At 41.5% G+C, this 24,524-nt stretch overlaps 1 protein-coding gene across 1 annotated transcript in view; it reads left to right on the plus strand.

The window, feature by feature from the left end:
• LOC135539435 (potassium voltage-gated channel subfamily H member 1-like) overlaps window positions 1-20,673 on the plus strand; it is a 62,966-nt gene extending 42,293 nt beyond the window's left edge. The window contains exons 11-12 of the mRNA XM_064965318.1: window positions 1,928-2,124; window positions 13,281-20,673. Of these exons, the coding sequence (XP_064821390.1) occupies window positions 1,928-2,124; window positions 13,281-14,168 (1,085 nt within the window). The 3' untranslated portion in view covers window positions 14,169-20,673. The remainder of the gene's footprint in view (window positions 1-1,927; window positions 2,125-13,280) is intronic.
• The last annotated feature ends 3,851 nt before the right edge of the window (window positions 20,674-24,524 follow it).

A 24,524-nucleotide genomic window follows, 5' to 3' on the forward strand; every position in this document is an offset into this window, starting at 1 on the left:
GCCGAGCAATTGCCGTACCAGGCAGTGATGCAACCAGTCAGGTTTAGTCCCATGCTCTCGATGTTTAAGCTGTAGAACCTTTTGAGGATTTCAGGACCAATGCCAAATCTTTTTAGCTTCCTGAGAGGGAATATGCTTTGTTGTGCCCTCTTCACGACTGCCTTGGTGTGTTTGGACCATTCTAGTTTGTTGTTGATGTGGACACCAAGGAACTTGAAGCTCTCAACCTGCTCCACTACAGCCCCGTCGATGAGAATGGTTGCGTGCTCGAGTCTCCTTTTCCTGTAGTCCACAATCATCTCCTTAGTCTTGGTTACATTGAGGGATAGGTTGTTATTCTGGCACCACCCGGCCAGGTCTTTGACCTCCTCCAAATAGGCTGTCTCGTCGTTGTCAGTGATCAGGCCTACCACTGTTGTGTTGTCTGCAAACTTAATGATGGTGATGGAATCGTGCCTGGCCATTCAGTCGTGTGTGAACAGGGAGTACAGGAGGGGACTGAGCACGCAACCCTGGGGAGCTCCAGTGTTAAGGATCAGCGTGGAAGATGTGTTGCTACCTACCCTCACCACCTGGGGGCGGACCGTCAGGAAATCCAGGATCCAGTTGCAGAGGGTGGTGTTTAGTCCCAGGATCCTTAGCTTAGTGATGAGCTTTAAGGGCACTATGGTGTTGAACGCTGAGCTGTAGTTAATGAATAGCATTCTCACATAAGTGTTCCTTTTGTCCAGGTGGGAAAGGGCAGTGTGGAGTGCAATAGAGATTGCATCATCTGTGGATCTGTTTGGGCGGTATGCAAATTGGAGTGGATCTAGGGTTTCTGGGATAATAATTTCTGGGATGATGTGAGCCATTACCATCAGCCAATCAGAATAGTTCTCCCCCACAAAAGGGTTTATTACAGACAGAAATACTCCTCCGTTTCATCAGCTATCTGAGTGGCTGGTCTCAGACAATCCCGTCGGTGAAGAAGTTGGATGTTGAGGTCCTAGGCTGGTATGGTTACACATGGCCTGTAGTTGTGTGGCTGGTTGAATGTACTGCCAAATTCTCAAGCAATGTTGGAGGTGGCTTATGGTAGAGAAATGAACATTCAATTATCTTGCAACAGCTCTGGTGGACATTCCTGCATTAGTAGAAAAGTAAATAATTTAAACCACCTAAATAATTCTGATGTTCACATAACATTTTAGTATTTGAAACAAACATTAATTTCATATATGCCTACAGGCTCTATGAGGTGGTGTAGGGCTCCACAGTCTATTTTATTCACAAAGCTATATTTACCCAGTCATTTACCCAGTCACTCAAAGCTGCACTGTAACTCCAAAATCTCCCATAAGCTGTCTGATGCATTTCATCAATCCAATTTGGACACTGGAAAGGGACAGATTTGCATTTTCATGTGTGAAAACCAAAAAGTCTGCATATATGTTAATAACCATGGCTTATGGACTCTTGGCTAATACTTTTTTCGATCTGTTTCCAGAAAAGTAGAAGCTCGGTGAAGTGAGGGATGCAACTTTTCATTAGTAAGAGCTGGAATATGTTGTTTACAATTCAGTACAGCGTCTGTTTGCCTTGTAGGCGACAAGGCTTCTACAATTGGTATCGCAAATGCACTGTGTATCATTTTACCCCGTTGGTCTCAAACTAGATATTTTTTAAATACCAGTTACGTAACGCACTCTTTTTCAAATGGTCTTTTTTTGTGTGTGTTCACATTGTACAGGCAGTTTGCATAGTAGAACATTTCAGGATAGAGGTATGACCTTGGGCTTTTGACTTTGTATTACCATAAAAGGCTGCAAGATGAGCTTCATGGCAGTTAGATTCATATCATTGTGGATGGATGGGGTTTCCCCTGTTATCATTCACCTCACTACTTCTCTCTCCCCTTTCTATCCCCCGTTTTGTATCTTCACAGGAAAGGGAGACGTGTTTGGGGACATCTTCTGGAAGGAGGTGACCCTAGCCCAGGCTTGCGCCAACGTTCGGGCCTTGACTTACTGCGACCTCCACGTCATCAAGCGTGAAGCTCTGCAGAAAGTTCTGGAGTTCTACACGGCCTTCTCTAACCACTTCTCCCGCAACCTGCTGCTCACCTATAACCTCAGAAAGAGGGTAAGCTGCCCGGGAACATTACTCTCTTTTTGTGTCTCAATAGTCTCCAATAGCTTATTGATTAGCAAAAAAGATTGGATAGACTCCTAAGTTATTTATTTTTCACCTTTCCAGTCCTTTCCGAACAGTGGTCTGGAGGGAAACGAGAGCTATTTAAGAATATTGGGACAGAGATCTCTCTGTGTCCTGCAGTTAATAAAAGAAAAGGTGATGGCATCTCCCTCAATGAATAGTGCTCTTATCTATTTTAAAAGCTGACGCGTCAACCTCAATTGATCTTTTTCAAAGATTGCTTTTTTGATGGGTGTGGCACCTTATCTTTATGGGAACTGCTTAAAAGATAGACTCAGCAATAGTTCATCATCAAACAGAGTGGGGCAACTTTTGGCTAGACATCAACAGCAGCATAAATGAAATGACTTCTGCCTTACAGGCATAAACAACAACAATCTGCCAAAACTGATGTCAATGCTGAGTCTACCTTCATCATGCCGAGTCAGTTATACTTGGTGTCTCACACTTAATTTGTGACGCTGGCCTTGCTGTTTCACCATAGTTAAATCTCGTTCCCAGACACATCCGGCCAATGTTCGCAATATCTGGGGACGAGGTTACACCATAATTGATTTTCTATGGAACGTGTCTTTAAAGAACTTTCTTGGACCAAGAGGAAGTGAGATGGTGGCCAGTTCCCGGTCTTTGTATTTCATAGTACAATATTTCCTTCCAGGGACAAGTAATTGCACAAAGTGACATTTGACAAATGTTGAATAATTACTTAATAATGGATTCACCTTGTCCTCCATTTTATCAAAATGTCCTTGTCTCGCTTTTGTTTGTCTGTAATTGAACCTGTTTACGGACTTGTTCCTTACCTGTAAAAAAAATAATAATGAGGCCTTTAAACAAAGTATCAACTACACTATGCTCTCTCAGCCTTTGTCAAAATATTATAGAACCCAGGTCGCTTGTGTTAAAGACAACCTACGGATTGCTCCAATAGGGTTAGCTCACTTCGGGGGACTTGTAAGGTGGGCTCATTAGCGAGGATTGTTACAATATGGCAATCATCATGGCGTTTGAATAGTATGTTAGAAATGCATAATTTGACAGATTATTATTACTGATGCAGATTCATTCATTATTTTTTAATGTTGCATTTTTTAACAAATGGCCCGCTATGTCTTATTGATCTGAATATCAGTGCAATAAGTTTCTAGACTTTAACCATGGTAGCAATGAGAGCGTTTCTTCATTGACTCTTTACACCCACTCAAAACCTCAATACAGACAACAAATTGATAACTTGTAAACCAAGAACATCACAGAAAACCCACAGCATGTTCTATTAAAAAAAAATCCAAGTACTGAAATTGATTCAACTTCGATGAAGAAAACACAGCATATTCACGAGGAGGACATAGCTTATTCATCAGAAGGGGCTGTTGCTTAATCAAGATGCAATCCTCCAACCTCATCATCCAATTCAAACTTGAGTATAGAGGCAATAGAGGTCATGTTGACTATTACGATGGCTCACATTGACCACATATCCTATTATGGTTTGTCACGATCTGCACCCTTCGCCGTGGTGCATGTGGTTTCTCGCTGTCATCAAGGTTATTGCTTTGTTTAGTCTAGAAAAGCTTTCAGGTGCATAAGCCTCTTTAGGCAGCCACTGATCCACCATACCTTTCAGGTTAGGTAACCAGAGGGATTGATTTGGCTAATGCTAGAACCTGCTGTTAGGTATGATACAGGGCAGTGATCATTAGGCACCAAATTGAAGAACTACCTGGACCTGTCCAATTAGAAACGCTCATTGTTTTTGTTTTTTTCGTGTGCCCTAATGAACACGACCCGGATTCCGCCATAGGGTCGTGAGGCCCATTTCTGTAGGTTATGCCCATGGAAATCAGTAACACCAGTTGATGGGCCAATTCTGGAGGCCCATCATATGATAGCTTTTGATGTCTGTCGACAAGCGCCATTTTTCATTTTTCATAGACCTTTTGCATTAATGCGAGCTGATTAGGCATTTAGACAGTGAATGTCGAAAAGGTAAAATATTGATGAGTATAATAAGTCATATTGATTTCAGAAATAAATTGATTGCATAATTGACACAGTAGATGGGTTTCCATCCAATTGGCGACAGACTTTCATGTGAATATTAAAAAATATGCATAAAGAAAATATGCAAATTTTCCCACCTGTGGCGTTTCCACCAAAATGACTTGTTGCAGATAAATATCTGTGTGTGATGATGTAGTGCACACAAAATGTACTCTTCACTTAAGTAACGAATAAAAATATGTCTAATGTATCTATCGCATTTAAGTCATAGTGGGAGGACCACACACCATGTCATCGCAACTCCAAGTTTACTTTGATATGGTTATTATATCAATATTTGCTCATAAAAGCATTTCCACAGCCATTTCTCGCATCATTCATTTTACTGACACTCAAAGATCCAACTATGTCAAACAAACAAATTATCTGTTGCAATTTATTAAATTGTACCGAAACTTCCATCACAGCTCTCGTGTTTTTTGTTTTGTTTTTTGTTTTTTACACGGTATGACTTTACTTGCATAAAAAACGTGGTTGGAAACGTGGTTTATGTTTAATGAATGAACCATACACTCTAGAGAGACTGGACCAGATTCACCAACAAGAATTTCAATAGCTTCCTATTTGTGTAATTTATTTTTGTTGGGTGGTTTACTTAGATCGGTTGTGAAAAGGGAATAATTAGGAACATACCCATTGTGGATCTATCTTTACAAAATGAAATGAGCATTTAGCAGAGCTACTGAGATATGCCGTCTGGATTTATTTTGAAAACTAAAATTCATGCCAGTTTATAAACCAAATTAAATGACACATGATCAAAAGTCTCCAAGGCTGTCAATTACTAGTTTAAAAAAGTAAATGGCAATGCAACGATTGACATTGCAGCATCATCTGAGGTGAGAGAAGTGAAAATGCATCGTATATATAAATATGCCACTTAGCAAACGCTTTTATCCAAAGCGACATACAGTGAGTGCATACATTTTCTACATTTGACGAGAGAGCTGCTTTCAACTTGTTGTCTTACAGTGCCTGCAAGATGGATGTTCATTATGTATGAATCTTTAATATCACCTTCATTTTACTGTTACATCATATTAATTAAATAGTTATGGATGACTCATTCAACCCCACGCCCCTGTAACATTTCACAGTTCTATCAACTTACTTGGTAAAATGTTTACAATTCATAAATGCTTCACCTAGATAGTCAGGGCCCCATTCCAAGTATGGACAAGCATGCATTACTTTCATGTCAATCATTAATTGATGTGAATGGGAGACTTGCAGGAAAATGTTTGTCAAACCTACAGATCTAAAGTTAGAAATACTTCCCCTTAGTGATACTAATTGTTTTCAAATCTTATTGCACAAACAAAAGGCCCTTGAGATTTGCATAAAGTAATAAAAAAACATGACATTTCAGAAGGGGAAGTAACCTGGGGGGGGGGGGGGGGACTCCTTCAGGGCAATGGTCAGATCCTCTTCTGCTTTACCATGAAACAGATTTGTATTTTTTTTTTATTCCCCTCTGTACCAGAATTCAGAAGGTCAAAGTTAGAAACAGGAAGTTTGAAAGACCTCCAGTATTGCAGTTGAGTGCAGCAGCAAGGGGCTTTGCACCAACAATGATTCATAGATTAACACACGAGCTCTGGGAATATATTGTTACAACCGAGAGATGAGTCACTAGTTCGATCAAAGTCCATGTGCCAAGAATTTCAATTCGTAGTCAGTCATTCAATCAATTCATTTTCATGTGTATATCACTTTTGACAAATGAAGTGGTCGGGGGAAAAAGCATGGGCCTCAAATCCACAAAGAGCAGAAGCCGACTGGAGTAAAGAAAAACCTTGAGAAGAACTAGACCCTAGATAGGGAACCCATACTTCTCTGACTGGCTGATCAGATAGTTCAGGGTTCATAATATTGACCACCCAATGCCAGACAGTTGTCCTTTAAAAAGCAAAGTCAAAGCAGAGACTGGCAATGTTGCAAGGACAGCGTGGTGGAAGCCATCCAAAAGGGATAAAACACACTACAATCATATTCCCTCATTGTACAGTATTGGGCAATACTTTACTACTACAATACAGTACCTACTACCACATACCATCACTTCCATGTTTTGCTACGATGACTACCACTGCTACAAAGTACATAACTATTAACAAGATAAGTAACATCAACTTTTTGATCAAAAGACAAATCCTCTCACAGGAGGTTGGTGGCACCTTATTCGGGGAGGACGGGCTCGTGGTAATGGCTGGAGCAGGAACAGTGGAATAGTATCAAACACGTGGTTTGATGCCATTCCATTCGCTTCGTTCAGCCAATATAATGAGCCGTCCTCTCCTCAGCAGCCTGCATTGAATCCTATGTGTACCACCTCTCCACCCTAGGCTGATTAAACACTAGGTGGGTATTGTCTGTCATCACCAGTCTCTCTCTCCATCTTCTTCCCATTATCTCTTTCTCCTCTTTATTTCCCTTTCCTTGTCTCTCCACCCCTATCACGGCCTCTCGCTTCCCCTGATCGATCGGAAACCCAGCCCTGCTGCATGGGACCCGTTCTGCCGCACTGTGCAATAATGATCTCCTGTGTGAGAAATGACCCTGACTCACTTGAGTAGGCACAATGCTGGTCTTCCACCTGCAATACCCCATACTGCATCATCTGCAGTCGCTTCACAGGACAGATCTTTTTACATTACACATCTGGATTTACAAAAAATAAATCCCTCTACTCTATAAGGTTATTATGTCTTTTTCACCAATTAAAGATATCTGTATTAAGAAACCCTATGGAAACGTTGCTGGACAAGTTTCTACCCATATAACTGATCTTGTGAGAAATGTGGGATACACGTCTGGGATACAGGTCTAAATCTAATCTAAATCTATACAGTAATGTGATGGACTACAGTATTTGTGCTGTATTTCCTAATAACACAGTGATCTACATGATTTCATGACCAGCTGTTTCATATAACATTAAACAACTAGCTACAATAATCCACTCTAAAGCATTATGTACTAACGACTCTCTTGTTCTTCATCTATGTTTTATTATACGACCACCAAGAACTTTAAAAATTCCCCTGACCCACATATTAATCACGATTCAATTTGACCTGATGAAATGACTAAATGAAAACCCCACAACTAGGTTAATAAAGATAATGATTACATGGTTAATGCCAGAATGATTCTGGGAAAGCCTCTGCAATCTGCATGACCACATTTTAATCGTGATCTGAGAAAGGTCTTATTACTAACACGAGAAACAGATTGATGGACACATTTGATTGTTAGCCATACTGCATATCAAATAGTATCATGGTCATGAACAAATGAATATTAACTGAATGAATCTGCCACATTCTTAGAGACAGATAAATATGGAGACAGTTATGGGCAATGAGGCGACTTCTTGTTGCCATGAGTAACTGGAGCACTGTCATTTACTGAAGATGCTGGAGCTGTAGTGCTGGCATAATTACCGTATGACCCGAAGGGTTATGGATGAAGGTCGTCGTGAAGATAACTTTTTATTTTAAGTAACTTTTAAGTAATCAATATCAATGTAGTACTAAAATAACATGAATATACACCAAATAAAAATAAGAACATGAGATGTAAGCTAGCTATATACTGGGTCAGTTCCAATACATGTGTAGGGATACAGGAGAGGTAGATACAGTGCCTTTAGAAAATATGCATACCCCTTGACCTTTTCCAAATGTTGTGTTACAGCCTTAATTCAACATTTATTACATTGATTTCTCACCCATCTACATACAATAACCCATAATGACAAAGTGAAAACATGTTTAGCAGATTTATTGAAAATGAAATACATAAATCGAAGTAAATCGAAGTATTCACACCCCTGGGTCAATATGTTAGAATCACCTTTGGCAAAGCTTTGCACACCTGGATTGTATAATATTTGCCCATTTATTATTTTCAAATATTGGTCTGTTGGAAACTATAACCCCCTACTGCCATCGCACAGTTCAGGCTAGAAAAATGTATCTCTAGAGAAAGTGTGCACATTGAGCTCACAGAAAAAAATAAAAAATAAAATGGAATTCAAATAATTGAACCGACGCTGGTTAATCGCTCAGCACTACTTTTTAGCCATACTGAATCCTTCCTCAGGTCAAGCAGTTCTCAGCTGTCTGGTCTGCCTGGAAAAACAAAAGATCTGATTTGCTGTTCAGGGGATTGTGCTTATGAATACACAAATGTAATTTGCACTGTGGGATAGTCTCTGCCTTTTGGATCAGCCTTTGGAGAAGAGTCTGAATGTATATTAGTCATAGACAGCCGCTGTTTGAATGGACAGCTAAAGATGCATTTGCAGGCTTTGAGACGGAAAGTTGTTGGGTTTTGATTCTGACCAGTGCTTTCCCTTAATCTGGCAAGTTTGAAAAAAGCATTGCTTAAAGCATTTACATAGGCATTGGGTCAATGTTAACCTCACCTACTTCACTCTAAAATATCTGATGCGACGAGATAACTAATTAATTTCAGTGACTTGGTTAGACTAATACAATTTCAAGGTTTAAAATAAATGCTCCCAAAACCATACCTGTGCTCATAACCGCAGGAAGTAGGGATGCTGAGGGCGCCTCAGCACCCCTTAACATCTTTATTATTATATATTTATTGTTTTACAAAAATAGTGCACTTGGCCTTTAATAGTCTTGTATTAGCAGACCGATATAAGATTTGTCCTTTAGATTACATTTCCTATCTCCAACATTACTTATTTATGTGTTTGTATTGGTTTATGTGTCACCTGCCATGATTTCAATGTGGTTCAATATATTCATTCATTTTCATTCAAAAAAGGGGCCACACTTTGCATTTCCACTGCCTTGATATTTAACTATGGTGAGGGGGAAGCTGCTTTACTTTTCGCCGCTACTGCTTTGTGTTTGTGCTGAGTGCAGATAAATAAAGACCACTGTGGTACATAAACACAATGCAGACTTATTTTTCCCGTGAGCTTCCAGCTGGCAATTCAAAATGTAATAAATAAATTAGACAAACAAAACTCGCACTGATATTTTTAGGGCAGTGAGTGGTTGTGTCCTCGACGCTAACGTGTCAGTTCTACATATTTATAGTAATGATGTTGCCCAATATTACCTACATTTTATCTAATTAAACATTAACACTTCCAAACTCCCTCTTTGAATTACAGTCAAACCTGGTTAGTCAGTGCCAACTTCCCCTATGAGGCATTAACTATTCCCAAATGCCAACACTTTATTGTTCCAACACTTTTGCTTCATGAAATAATTACTGTACCTCTTTCTTAGGACATCACCACCATCTAACCCTCCATGTCGAATAACACTATAGAAAAATGGGGCTGTTTTTTGTGGTTCAGGGTAGGCCCTTTAGGTTCCAGTAAAAATGGGAAATCTTAATGCTACAACATACAATTACATTCTAGATGATTCTGTGCTTTTATTTCTTTAACCTTTTTTTAACCAGGTAGGCTAGTTGAGAACAAGTTCTCATTTACAACTGCGACCTGGCCAAGATAAAGCAAAGCAGTGTGACACAAACAACAACACAGAGTTACACATGGAATAAACAAGCGTACAGTCAATAACACAATAGAAAAAAAGAGTCTCTATAAAGTGTGTGCAAATGGTGTGAGGTGGTAAGGCAATAGGCCATAGTAGTAAGGAATTACAATTTAGCAAAATGAACACTGGGGTGATAGATGTGCAGATAATAATGTGCAAGTAGAAATACTGGTGTGCAAAAGAGCAGAAAAGTAAATAAAAACAATATGGTAGGTTGATTGGATGGGCTATATACAACTGGGCTATGTACAGCTGCAGCGATCGGTTAGCTGCTCGGATAGCTGATGTTTAAAGTTAGTGAGGGAAATATAAGTCTCCAGCTTCAGCGATTTTTGCAATTCGTTACAGTCATTGGCAGCAGAGTCCTGGAAGGGAAGGCTGCCAAAGGAGGTGTTGGCTTTGGGGATGACCAGTGAGATATACCTTCTGGAGCGCGTGCCACGGGTGGGTGTTGTTATCGTGACCAGTGAGCTGAGATAAGGTGGAGCTTTACCTAACAAAGACTTATAGATGACCTGGAGCCAGTGGGTCTGTTGACGAATATGTAGCGAGGGCCAGCCGATTAGAGCATACAAGTCGCAGTGGTGGGTGGTATATGGGGCTTTGGTGACAAAACGGATGGCACTGTGATAGACTGCATCCAGTTTGCTGAGTAGAGTGTTGGAGGCTATTTTGTAAATGACATCGTCAAGGATCGGTAGGATGGTCAGTTTTACTAGGATATGTTTGGCGGCGTGAGTGAAGGAGGCTTTGTTGTGGAATAGAAGGCCGATTCTAGATTTTATTTTGGATTGGAGATGTTTAATACGAGTCTGGAAGGAGAGTTTACAGTCTAGCCAGACACCTAGGTATTTGTAGTTGTCCACATATTTTAAGTCAGAACCGTCCAGAGTAGTGATGCCAGGTGGGCGGGCGGGTGCGGGCAGTGAATGGTTGAAAAGCATGCATTTAGTTTTACTAGCGTTTAAGAGCAGTTGGAAGCCACGGAAGGAGAGTTGTATGGCATTGAAGCGCGTTTGAAGGTTTGTTAGCACAGTGTCCAAAGAAGGGCCAGATGTATACAGAATGGTGTCTGCCTAGAGGTGGATCAGGGAATCACCCGAAGCAAGAGCGAGATCGTTGATATAAACGGAGAAAAGAGTCGTCCCGAGAATTGAACCTTGTGGTACCCCCATAGAGACTGCCAGAGGTCCGGACAACAGGGCCTCCAATTTGACACACTGAACTCTGTCTGAGAAGTAGTTGGTGAACCAGGCGAGGTATTTGAGAAACCAAGGCTGTTGAGTCTGCTGATAAGAATGCAGTGAATGACAGAGTCGAAAGCCTTGGTCAGGTCAATGAAGACTGCTGCCCAATACAATCTTTTATCGATGGTGGTTATGATATTGTTTAGTACCTTGAGCGTGGCTGAGGTGCACCCGTGACCAGCTCGGAAATCGGATTGCACAGCGGAGAAGGTACGGTGGGATTCGAAATGGTCAGTGATCTGTTTGTTAATTTAGCTTTCGAAGACTTTAGAAAAGCAGGGCAGGATGGATATAGGTCTATATCAGTTTGGGTCTAGAGTGTCACCCCCTTTGAAGAGGGGGATGACCGCGGCAGCTTTCCAATCTTTGGGGATCTCAGACAATACGAAAGAGAGGTTGAACAGACTGGTAATAGGGGTTGCAACAATGGCGGCGGATAATTTTTCAAAGTGAGGGTCCAGATTGTCTAGCCCAGCTGATTTGTATGGGTACAGGTTTTGCAGCACTTTCAGAACATCTGCTATCTGGATTTGGGTGAAGGAGAAGCTGGGGAGGCTTTGGCAAGTAGCTGTGGGGGGGGGGGCTGTTGGCCAGGGTTGAGGTAGCCAGGAGGAAAGCATGGCCAGCCGTAGAGAAAGGCTTCTTGAAATTCTCGATTATCGTGGATTTATCAGTGGTGACAGTGTTACCTAGCCTCAGTGCAGTGGGCAGCTGTGAGGAGGTGCTCTTGTTCTCCATGGACTTTATAGTGTCCAAAAACGTTTTGGAGTTAGAGCAACAGGATGCACATTTCTGTTTGAAAAGGCTAGCCTTTGCTTTTTTTGATTGACTGTGTGTATTGGTTCCTGACTTCCCTGAACAATTGCATATTGCGGGGACTATTTGATGCTATTGCAGTCTGCCACAGGATGTTTTTGTGCTGGTCGAGGGCAGTCAGGTCTGGAGTGAACCAAGGGCTATATCTGTTCTTAGTTCTACATTTTTTTAAAGGGGCATGCGTATTTAAGATGGTGAGGAAATTAGTTTTAAAGAACGACCAGGCATCCTCTACTGACGGGATGAGGTCAATATCCTTCCAGGATACCCGGGCGATTAGAAAGGCCTGCTCGCAGAAGTGTTTTAGGGAGTGTTTGACATTGATGAGGGGTGGTCTTTTGACCGCGGATCCAGAGCAGATGCAGGCAATAAGGCAGTGATCGCTGAGATCCTGATTGAAAACAGCAGAGGTGTATTTGGAGGGCAAATTGGCCAGGATGATATCTATGAGGGTGACCATGTTTACGGATTTTGGGTTGTACCAGGTGGGTACCTTGATAATTTGTGTGAGATTGAGGGCATCTAGCTTAGATTGTAGGACTGTCGGGGTGTTAAGCATATCCCAGTTTAGGTCACCTAACAGAACGAACTCTGAAGATAGATGAGGGACAGGCAATCAATTCACATTCATCTTTCAACTTTGTGGCAACAGTTTGGGGAAGGCTCCTTTCTGTTTCAGCATGACAATGCCCCTGTGCACAAAGCGAGGTCCATACAGAAATGGTTTGTCGAGATCGATGTGAAAGAACTTGACTGGACTGCACAGACCCCATCAAACTTTGGAACGCCGACTGCGAGCCAGTCCTAATCGCCCAACATCAGTGCCCAACCTCACTTATGCTTGTGTGGCTGAATTGAAGCAAGTCCCCGCAGCAATGTTCCAACAACTAGTGGAAAGCCTTCCCAAAAGAGTGGAGGCTGTTATAGCAGCAAAGGGGGGACCAACTCCATATTAATACCCATGATTTTGGAATGAGATGTTCAACGACTATACTTTTGGTCATGTAGTGTATGTTTGGAGGCTGAGGGACATTATGCTATTTTCCTTCAGTTTAGAAACGTCAGGGCTGCCCAACCCTCTTCCTGGAGATCTACTGTCTTGTTAGGTTTTCAGTCCAACCCTAATTTAGCGTATCTGATTCAGCTAGTTAAGGTCTTGTTGAGCAGCTAATTAGTAGAATCAGGTGTGTTAAATTAGGGTTGGACTGAAAACCCACAGGACTGGATCTCCAGGAAGAGGGTTGGGCAGCCCTGGTTTAAGTCATAAGTGTGCAAAGAAATACTTAAAGTAAAAATACTTAAAGGGTATTGTATTGAGTAGATGTAATGGAGCAAATGTCATTTTGGACCCAAAGAATTTAAGGTGGGCTTGATCCCAACCTGATGTTCTGATTTCTTGTTACAGATAGTGTTCCGGAAGATCAGTGATGTGAAACGTGAGGAAGAGGAGATGCTCAAGAGGAATAATGAGGCCCCTCTGAACCTTCCTCCGGACCACCCCGTCCGTCGCCTCTTCCAGCGCTTCCGGCAGCAGAGGGAGGCGCGACTGGCAGCAGAGCGAGCTAGTCAGGGGGAGCCACCAGACGTGGAGAAGGGCACCATCCACCTGGAGCAAACCAAGGTCCACGAGGTCCTCGCCTCCACCAGCATCATCATGGTGACCGAGAGCCCTGCCACTCCCACAGCTTCGTCCACATTGTCATCTTTGTCCTCCAGGCCCTCTAGCCGAGTCATGCTTCATGCCCCTGCCATCCAAAATGGCAACCTCGTAGGCTGCAAGTCCGCAGAGCCTGCGCCAAAGACCAAAAAGGGCTGGGGTCGTTTCAAGGAATCCGTTGTGAAAGCAGAGTCATGGAGCAGCGTTTCTAAGGCCGAGTCCATGGAGACCTTGCCGGACAGGACTAAGTCCCATAACGAGATGTCTCTCAAGAAGACAGACTCTTGTGACAGCGGTATTACCAAGAGCGACCTGCGCTTAGATAACGTGGGTGACGCCCGCACTCCGCAGGACCGGAGCCCTGTGCAGTCAGAAGGGAAGCTGGTTGTCTGTCCGATACCCGTACAGTCCATGCACACCTCTTTCCTGGAGCTGAAGCAGGAACTTAGGGGAGACATTGGGTCTCTTAATGGCCGCATGGCGGTGGTGGAGGCACAGCTGGCCGAGATGCTTCAACTGCTAAAATCGAAAAAGACCTCTAGTTCGAGAAAGGCCTCTCGCTCATCCAGTTTCTTTGAGATGTCACGACCGGCATCCCCCGATTCCGATAAGGACGACAGCTTCTCACAATCTTGACACTGCATGTTTTGGCAGTCTATGCAGTGTTTCCCAACTGTAGTCCCTGATGACCCCCAACAGTATACATTATTTGATGTAGCCCCGGACAAGCACACCTGATTCAACTTGTTAATTATCAAGCCCTCAATGAGTTGAATCAGGTGAGTTTGTCCGGTGCTACACCAAAAATGTGTGCTGTTGGCGGTACTCAAACTGGAGTTGGTCTATGGGACATGGTCTATGGGACATGAAGTGAATACATCCTAGAGTTCATCCAGGAGCTGGCTGAGGTGTCGCAAAAATCTGAGAGGTTTTGTGAAGACTTGGGCAATAAGATGTTCCCAAATTAGTACAGATGAGTAATGAGGGATTATCTTACCCTTTTATTATTATTATTAGATATAGGGGTAATCTGGATAAAAAGATGCACATCTGGATTATCTCTGCACCTTGAGGCACATACTGTGTGATATTCCATGGATCTACTTTTGTAGGGGTTTAAACTGTAAACAGCATAAATAACGCATTTGTTGTCGAATTTCTTTTCAATTGGACTCGTTTTAGTTTTGGTCACACATTTCTCATGGTAAAGCTAAAACCTTAAGGAGGTTTTCATAAAATCAGTGCACTCAATTGAAATTAGCAATAATATTTTATTGCATTTATATAGTTTTTCACCAGGTCTCAAAGCACTCCACTTTGCAGGGGGTGATGTGGTCATGATAACATGAACACTGTGTAGCAACAGCGAAGATGCACATATCTAAAATGGCATTGTCCATGAATGGATTTGCTTTCGTTGTAGTTTGTCAAAGGTTAATGCATTACTGGGATAAAGTACAATCTTGTAAATAATGATAGATTGTTATGTTGGATATCCATCACTTCCCAATGGCAGCAGGTACATGTACAGTACATGAGCACAGTTGCACAATATGAAAGTGTACCATGTGTGTTTTAATTTCAGTGGGAAAGCTGGATATTTAGAATTTGTGTGTGTGTTAAATGTCCTCGCATGATAACATGTTTGGTCATTATAATACAGTATGTTGCAAAATTTAAGTTACACCAAAAATACATGTTTGAGCCATTTCTAAAATAGGCATTTTCACCCCATCCAACCGTTATGTTATTTGGTTTTGTCCAGTCAACAACCAAACAAATGTTGCTATGCTAGCTCAAAGCACGCATTGGCAACAACTGTAAACTTGTTTAGTAATGCAAAATTACACAAAAATACCTTGAAAGCAGTGTGGCTTGTTATTTACGCCATTGCTCTCACTTTGTATTAAAATGAGGGGAAAATCATGATTGTGAACTGTCAATGTATGGTGGAAACCATGGCACCTTTTCAACCAACGTCCATCCTGAATTGTCATGGGAAGAAGTCAATCTCGACTATGAAACCTTTGTGCATTTCTGGTCATCACTGTTGATATAATATGCAAAGTGTTGCCATTTATATTGTGTCTCGAGCATTTGTGTTGCAATGTTAAAGGAGTAAAATGAGATACTTGCACAGACAGGTCCAGAATTATTGGTACCCTTGATAAAGATGAGGAAAAATTCAGGAAAATTATATATGTTATACTAATACAATTGCTCAGAGAAAGAGATTTTGTTTGACAAGTAATAATTGTTTTCTCAAAAAAAAAGATAGGGGTCAAAATGATTGGCACCCCTGTTTTTAATACTCTGGCACCCTCCCCCTTGCGAGGATAATGGCACGGAACCTTTTCTGAATTTTTTATGAGATTGGAGAACACATTGGGAGGGATCGTAGACCATTTTTCCAGATCTTTCCAGATCCTTGATATCCTTTGTCTGTGCTTATGGACTGCCGGCTTCAATTCAAACTACAGGTTTTTATTGGGATTCAAGTCCATAGACAGATGGCCATTGCAAAATATTGATTTTGTGGTCACTTAACCATTTCCTTTGTGTATTTTGATATGCGCTTGCGGTTGTTGTCTTGCTGGAAGAGCAACTTGCGGCCAAGTTTCATCCTCTTGGCAACCTGGTTTTTGGGATAAAATACCCTGGTACTTGGTAAAGTTCATGATGCCGTTGACATTAACAAGGGCCCCAGGGCCAGTGGAAGCAAAATAGCTCATAACATCAAAAGATCCACCACCATAAAGTAGGTATGAGGTTATTTTCTGCATATGCTTTCTTCTTTTGATGCCAAACCCACCACACTCATGTGCATGGCCAAAGAGCTCTACTTATGTCATCTGACCATGCTCAGGTTCCAATCCAAGTGCCAATGCAATGAACTCCCAAGCGGTTCCCTTCTGGGTTGCTCTCAATTATGTTTTTCTGGCAACCCTTCCAAAAAGCCTATTGGCATGGTGTCTAATTATACATTTAAAAAGTCTTACTTGGTGACCCGAAGATGTTCTGTAATTCTCCAAATTTGGCTCTTAGATGTTTCTTTACATCCCAAACCATCTTCCTTACTGTGTGTGGGGACAAGATACACATACGTCCAATATCAGGCAGGTTTACCACTGTTCCAGAAGTTTTAAACCTCCTAATTGTTGGCATAATAGTGGTAAATAGTCATTTTTTGTACCCGTTGCCTGATTTATGAAGGTCCACAACCATCTCTTTTCATTGTGAGTTCTTCGCCTTTTCCCATGGTGATGGATGATAAATTTACATGTGTGTTACCTAATTTATTTATTTATTTGATTTATCCCAGTAAAACAGGGAGCCATGGAAGACCACAATGCAGTTATTTAAGGTGGGATTAATTTTAAAAAGTAGAATTTTAATGCAGATTGTTTCATAAGAGTCTTTAGGGGTGCCATTAAACATTTTGAGATATATTTTTTTTCTCTGAGAAATTGTATTAGTATAAAATAATGTAAACATTTGAGCATATAATATAGCTCAGGATTTGTACATATAGTGCGTTCGGAAAGTATTCAGACCCTTTGATGTTTTCCACATTTCATTACATTATTACAACCTTATTTTAAAATTGATTCAATTGTTTTTTTCCCTCATCAATCTACACACAATACCCTATAATGACAAAGCAGAAACAGGTTTTTAGAAATGTTTGCAAATGTATAAACAACAACGGAAATTTCACATTTACATAAGTATTCAGACCCTTTACGCAGCACTGAAGGTGAATTCACCAATTTGTAAGTCGCTCTGGATAAGAGCGTCTGCTAAATGACTTAAATGTAAATGTAATGTAACTTTGTTGAAGCACCTTTTGCAGCGATTACAGCCTTGAGTCTTCTTGGGTATAATGCTACAAGCTTGGCACACCTTTATTTAGGGAGTTTCTCCCATTTTTCTCTGCAGATTCTCTCAAGCTCTGTCAGGTTGGATGGGGAGCACCGCTGCACAGCTATTTTCAGGTCTCTCCCGAGATATTATATTGGGTTTAAGTCCGGGCTCAGGCTGGGCATTCAGAGACTTGTCACATAAGCCATTCCTGCATTGTCTTGGCTGTGTGCGTAAGGTCTTGTCCTGTTGAAAGGTGAACCTTCGCCCCAGTCTGAGGTCCTGAGTGCTCTGGAGCAGGTTTTCATTAAGGATCTCTGTACTTTGCTCCGTCCATCTTTGCCTCGATCCTGACTAGACTCCCAGTCCCTGCTGATGAAAAGCGTCCCCACAACATGATGCTGCCACCACCATGCTTCACCATAGGGATGGTGCCAGATTTCCTCCAGACGTGACACTTGGGCATTCGGCCAAAGAGTTCAAGCTTGGTTTCATCAGACCAGAGAATCTTGTTTCTCATGGTCTGAGAGTCCTTTAGGTGCCTTTTGGCAAAACTCCAAGCGGGCGGTCATGTACCTTTTACTGGAGGAGTGGCTTCCATCTGGCCACCACCATAAAAGTCCTGATTGGTGGAGTGCTCCAGAGTTCCATCACTACAGAGGAACTCTGGAGCTCCGTCAGAGTGACCATTGGGTTTTTGGTCACCTCCCTGACCAACGCCCTTCTCCCCCAATTGCTCAGTTTGGCCGGGCGGCCAGCTCTAGGAAGAGTCTTGGGGGTTCTAAACTTCTTCCATTTAAGAATGATGGAGGCCACCGTGTTCATTTCTGCAGCTTCAATGCTGCAGAAATGTTTTTGTACCCTTCCCCAGATCTGTGCCTCGACACAATCCTGTCTCTGAGCACTACAGTAAATTTCTCATGGCTTGATTTTTGCTCTGACATGCACTGTCAACTGTGGGACCTTATATATAAACAGAAGTGTGCCTTTTCAAATCATGTCCAATCAATTGAATTTACCACAGGTGGACACCAATCAAGTTGTAGAAACATCAAGGATGATCAATGGAAACAGGATGCACCTGAGCTCAATTGAGTCTAATAGCAAAAGGTCTGTATACTTAAATAAAAAAACATACCTTATTTACACAAGATATTTTCCAAGATTTCAAAAAATACATTTTTCACTTTGTAATTATGGGGTATTTAATCCATTGTATAATAAGGCTGTAACATAACAAAATGTGGAAAAAGTAAAGGAGTCTGAATAGTTTCTGAATGCACTGTATACAGTCTTTTTTGCTTATCTTTATCTAGGGTACTAATAATTTTGCATATAATGTATAAGGAATATAAATCAGGAAATACTCAGTTGCACTTTTGCCATTTAAAGAAACATCGTAGTCAATGCACGAGAACCGCACCTGAATTTGTATTTTCTTGAGTAAATATAAAAAGACATTGTATCTCCCAATGCTGGCCCTTGACACTCCCTTTCTACACATTTGACATTCATGGAATAACACCAATAATTAAAATTAGAAAACAAATTGGATTCAACTCATATTTAACCCTGGCTTTGAATCTTCAGTGTCTTTCCTGCAACCTTGTTCGTTGTGCACATGATTGCAACACAATGTTTGTACTTGACCTTAAAACTGTAATAACAATGTATGCACTGTTCTAAAATGTCAGATTTGGAGGAATACGAATAATGAATTGTAAGGAATAATAATGAATAGTTAGGAAAGTTTTCACACCCCTTGCCTTTTTACATATTTTGTTGTGTTACAGCATGAATTTAAAATGTATTATATTTAGAATTTTCTTGTCACTGGTCTACACACATTATGGAATTATGTTTTTAGACATGTTTACAAAAATGAAAAGCTTAAATGTATTGAGTCAATAAGTATTCAACCCCTTTGTTATGGCAAGCCTAAAAAAGTTCAGGAGTAAAAATGTGCTTAAGTCACTGTGTTCAATAATAGTTTTTAAACATGATTTTAGAAGGACTACCTCTGTACCCCACACATACAATTATCTGTAAGATCCCTCAGTTGAAGCTGTGAATTTCAACCACAAAGAAGAGGGAGGTTTTGCAATGCCTCGCAAAGGGGACCTATTGGTAGATGGGTAAAATAAACACACACACAAAACAGACCATGAATATCCCTTTGAGCATGGTCAGGTTATTAATTGCATTTTGTATGTTGTATCAATACACCCAGTCGCTACAAAGATACAGGCGTCCTTCCTAACTCAGTTGCCGGAGAGGAAAGAAACCACTCAGGGATTTCACCATGAGGCCAATGGTGACTTGAAAACAGTTAGATTTTAATAGCTGTGATAGGAGAAAACAACTGAGGATGGATCAACAACATTGTAGTTATTCCACAGTAATAACCTAATTGACAGAGTGAAGAGAAAAGCCTGCACAGAAGAAGAAAAAAACATTCCGTTAAGTAAATATTGCAAAAGAAATACTGCAAAAAATTTGGCAAATTTTGTCCTGAATACAAAGTGTTAGTGAGTAGCACTATACATATTTTCAAACATAGTGGTGGCTGCATCGTGTTATGGGTATGCATGTAATCGTTAAGGACGGGAATTTTTCAGAACAAGAAATAAATGGAAGGAGCTAAGCACAGGCAAAATCCTAGAGGAAAAGCTGGTTCAGTTTGCTTTCCAGCAGACACGGGGAGATTAATTCACCTTTCAGCAGGACAATAACCTAATCCACAAGGCCAAATCTACAGTGGAGTTGCTTACCAAGAAGACAGTGAATGTTCCTTGAGTGGCCAATTTACAGTTTTGACTTAAATCTGCTTGAAAAATCTATGGCAAGACCTGAACATGGTTGTCTAGCAATAATCAACAACCAATTTGACAGAACATGAACATTTTTGAAAATAATACATGGGAAATTGCACAATCCAGGTGTGAACAGCACTGAGAGACATTTATACTCACTGCTGTAATCGCTGCCAAAATTGTGATTCTAACATCAAATCAAATTGTATGTGTAATACAACAGGTGTAGACCTTACAGTGAAATGCTTATTACATGCCCTTAACCAACAATGCAGTTATGTAAAAAAATAAGTACATTTTTTACAAATATTTAAAGACCAGCAGTAAAATAACAGTAGTGGAGCTATATTCAGGGTGTACCAGTACAGAGACAATGTGCGGGGGCACAGGTTAGTCGAGGTAATATGTACATGTAGGTAGAGTTAGTGACTATGTATAGATAATAAACAGAGTAGCAACAGCGTAACGGGGGGGGGGGGGGCAATGCAAATAGTCTGGGGGTAGCCATTTGATTAACTGTTCAGGAGTCTCATGGCTTGGGGGTAGAAGCAGTTAAGAAGCCATTGGGACCTAGACTTGGCGCTCTGGTACCGCTTGCTGTGCGGTAGCAGAGAGAACAGTCTATGACTTGGGTGGCTGGAGTCGGTGACAATTTTTAGGGCCTTCCACTGACACCGCCTGCTAGAGAGGTCCTGAATAGTAGGAAGCTTGGCCCCAGTGATGTACTGGGCCGTACGCACTACCCTCTGTAGTGCCTTGTGGTCAGAGGCCGAGCAGTTGCCATACCAGGCAGTGATGCAACCAGTCAGTATGCTCTCGATGGTGCAGCTGTAGAACTTTTTGAGGATCTGAGGACCCATGCCAAATCTTTTCAGTCTCCTGAGGGAGTATATGCCTTGTGTCCTCTTCACAACTGTCTTGGTGTGTTTGGACCATGATAGTTGGTGATGTGGACACCAAGGAACTTGAAGCTCTCAACATGTATTGACTCAAGTGGTTGAATACTTATCAAATCAAGATATGGGTTTCATCTTTATTCACAAAGGTTAGAATTTGTCTCATACTTAAGAGAATTTTGTGCATATTGTTGACAAAAAAAAATGACAATGATATCCATTTTAATTCCACTTCAACAAAATGTGGAAAAAGTATAGGTGTATGAATACTTTCTAAAGGCACTGTACATGTTATTCTATTCACATACGGTCACAAAGATGAGTATTTGTAAAAAGTGTAAAATGTTCATATTAAATTATTTTGTACTTTGGATTCATTTTTGAATTTGGTCGGACTTATAAATAAATACATTCAACCACAAGTGGAAAAGGATTTCCCTTTACAATAACTTCCCTAGATAACCTTGTAAACACTAGATTATCATTTATTTCAATTCTCATTCGTTACTGTGAGCACCAGGGAGGTTTGCTACTGAAATGAGCTCTTGTAAAGCTCTTATTTGGCCTATAGCACTACTCAACAGTTTCCCGTGTGAATCAAGAATGATCCACCACCCAAAGGACATCCAGCCATCTTGACAACTGTGTGAAGCATTGGATTCAACATGTGCCAGCATCCCTTGACACCTTGTAGGTCCATGCCCTGACGAATTGAGGGCAAAAGGGGGTACAACTCAATATTTGGAAGGTGTTCCTGTTTTGTACACTCAATTTATAATATACTGTATACAGCTATATGTAACTATAGGCTAGAACCACTCTAAATACCCACTCAAACATGGGTTCAGACACACCAATAGCGTTTGCTGGCTGAGAGTACTTGGCACCGCTGAACGTAATTTGCGAACCGAGTGCTTATGTAGAATCGGCAGTCTGACGTCTACTGCGGGTGGTCACTAAAACAGCGCGCTGAACCATTTGCAGTTGAATGCTAGATCCACAGTCAGTGCGATGTGTGCAAGTTGAAAAGCAACACATCAAAGATTGTGGTTTGTGAATCTGCTAATGTGGACTGAACCAACTATGAATACCAGGAACGCCAGATCCCACAGCACACTCAGTATGGTGCAAGTGGGGCTTTGAGTCCCCTTGAACCATGGTCATTGTTTTCTCTGATAGCCTCTCTAATCTGATTAGATCTGTAGAGTTACTCTGGTCTTTGGGCACTCTACATCAGATACTTGATTAATCTCAGACATTCAACTACAACAGCAGAGCATAAGTAACAAACCTACACTACACAGTGCATTCAGAAAGTATTCAGACCCCTGGACTTTCCCACATTTTGTTACATTACAGCCTTATGCTAAAATTTATATTTTTCTTTATGTATTCAATCAATCTACACACAATACCCCATAATGGCAAAGCAAAAACAGTTTAGACATTTTGGAAATATCACATTAACATAAGTATTCAGACCCTTTACTCAGTACTAGGTTGAAGCGTCTTAGGCAGGGATTACAGCCGTGAGTGTTCTTGGGCATGACTACAACCTTGGCACACCTGTATTTTGGGAGTTTCTCCCATTCTTCTCTGCAGATCCTCTCAAGCTCTGTCAGGTTGGATGGGGAGTGTCGCTGCACAGCGATTTTCAGGTCTCTCCTGAAAATTTGATCGGGTTCAAGTCCGGGCTCTGGCTGGGCCCCTCAAGGACATTTAGAGACTTGTCCCGAAGCCCCTCCTGCATTGTATTGGCTGTGTGCTTATGGTCGGTGTCCTGTTGGAAGGGGAACCGCCGCCCCAGTTTGAGGTCTGAGCGCTCTGAAGCAGGGTTTCATCGAGGATCTCTCAGTACTTTGCTCTGTTCATCTTGACAAGTCTCCCAGTTCCTGCTGCTGAAAAACATCCCCACAGCATGATGCTGCCACCACCACCACCACCACCATTCTTCACAATAGGGATGGTGCCAGGTTTCCTCCAAACGTGACGCTTGGCATTCAGGCCAAAGAGTTCAAGCTTGGTTTCATCAGACCAGAGCATCTTGTTTCTCATTGTCTGAGAGTCCTTTAGGTGCCTTTTGGAAAACTCCCAAGCGGGCGATCATGTGCCTTTTACTGAGGAGTGGCTTCCATCTGGCCACTCTACCATAAAGGCCTGATTGGAGTGCTGCAGAGACGGTTTTCCTTCTGGAAAGTTCCCTCATCTCCACAGAGAAACTCTGGAGCTCCGTCAGTGATCATCGGGTTCTTGGTCACCTCCCTGACCAATGCCCTTCTCCCCCGATTACTCAGTTTGGCCAGGCAGCCAGCTCTAGGAAGAGTCTTGGTGGTTCCAAACTTCTTCCATTTAAGAATGATGGAGGCCACTGTGTTTTTGGGGACCTTCAATGCTGCAGACATTTTTTGGTACTCTTCCCCAGATCTGTGCCTCGACACAATCCTGTCGCGGAGCTCTACGGACAATTCCTTCGACCTCATGGCTTGGTTTTTGCTCTGATATGCACTGCCAACTGTGGGACATCATATAGACAGGTGTGTACCTTTCCAAATCATGTCCAATCAATTGAATTTACCACAGGTGGACTCCAATCAAGTTGACGAAACATCCCAAGGATGATTAATGGAAAGAAATACATTCTGCACCTGAGCAAAATTGAGCTCCGGTGCATTCTGATCATTATACTCTTCACACCTGGTTAAGTATAGTGTGAAGCCTTTATACAGTTCATTCGGGAAAGTATTCAGACCCCTTAACTTTCCACATTTTATGTAATTTTGAATCTCATAGCAAAGGATCTGAATACTTATTTACTTATTTACGTTTTTTTGGGGGGACATTTTAGAATAAGACTGTCACATAAAATGTGGAAAGTTAAGGGGTCTGAATACTTTCCCAAATGAACTGTATAAAGACTTCACACTATACTTAACCAGGTGTGAAGAGTATAATGATCAGGATGTATGGTTCTCAAGCAACAAAGCAGTCAAGGTTCCATTAGAAATCAGGGTAATTACTCTGGATAATTGAGGGGAAATGATTAAATAAAATATTACTACAAATCATTATAAAATTACATTAATTGTAATATTAAGACCAATTGAAATTCATAACCTAACACAATAAACTGCAGTGAGTAAGAGGAGCCATGAGTCTGGCATATTTGATATTCTGCAGCCTTACAAAAGAGAATCACACAGCATCCCTCCGGAAATCCCAGCTCTCCCTCCCTCTCATTTGATGATCTGCAATGCAGTGCCAGGCCTTCTACCCTCCTCCTCCCCCTTTTTCTTCTTCAGCAATCTTTGCAGTGCCCAAACAGGGGGGCTATCCTGAGCTGTGCAGACTGGAAACTAAGCATACCATTACAGTCCTGCTCCTCCCACTCCTGCTTGGGGTGAGGACACATTTCCTGCATCTCA

This window comes from Oncorhynchus masou, chromosome 5, assembly GCF_036934945.1.
Source record: "Oncorhynchus masou masou isolate Uvic2021 chromosome 5, UVic_Omas_1.1, whole genome shotgun sequence".
Lineage (NCBI taxonomy): Eukaryota > Metazoa > Chordata > Actinopteri > Salmoniformes > Salmonidae > Oncorhynchus > Oncorhynchus masou.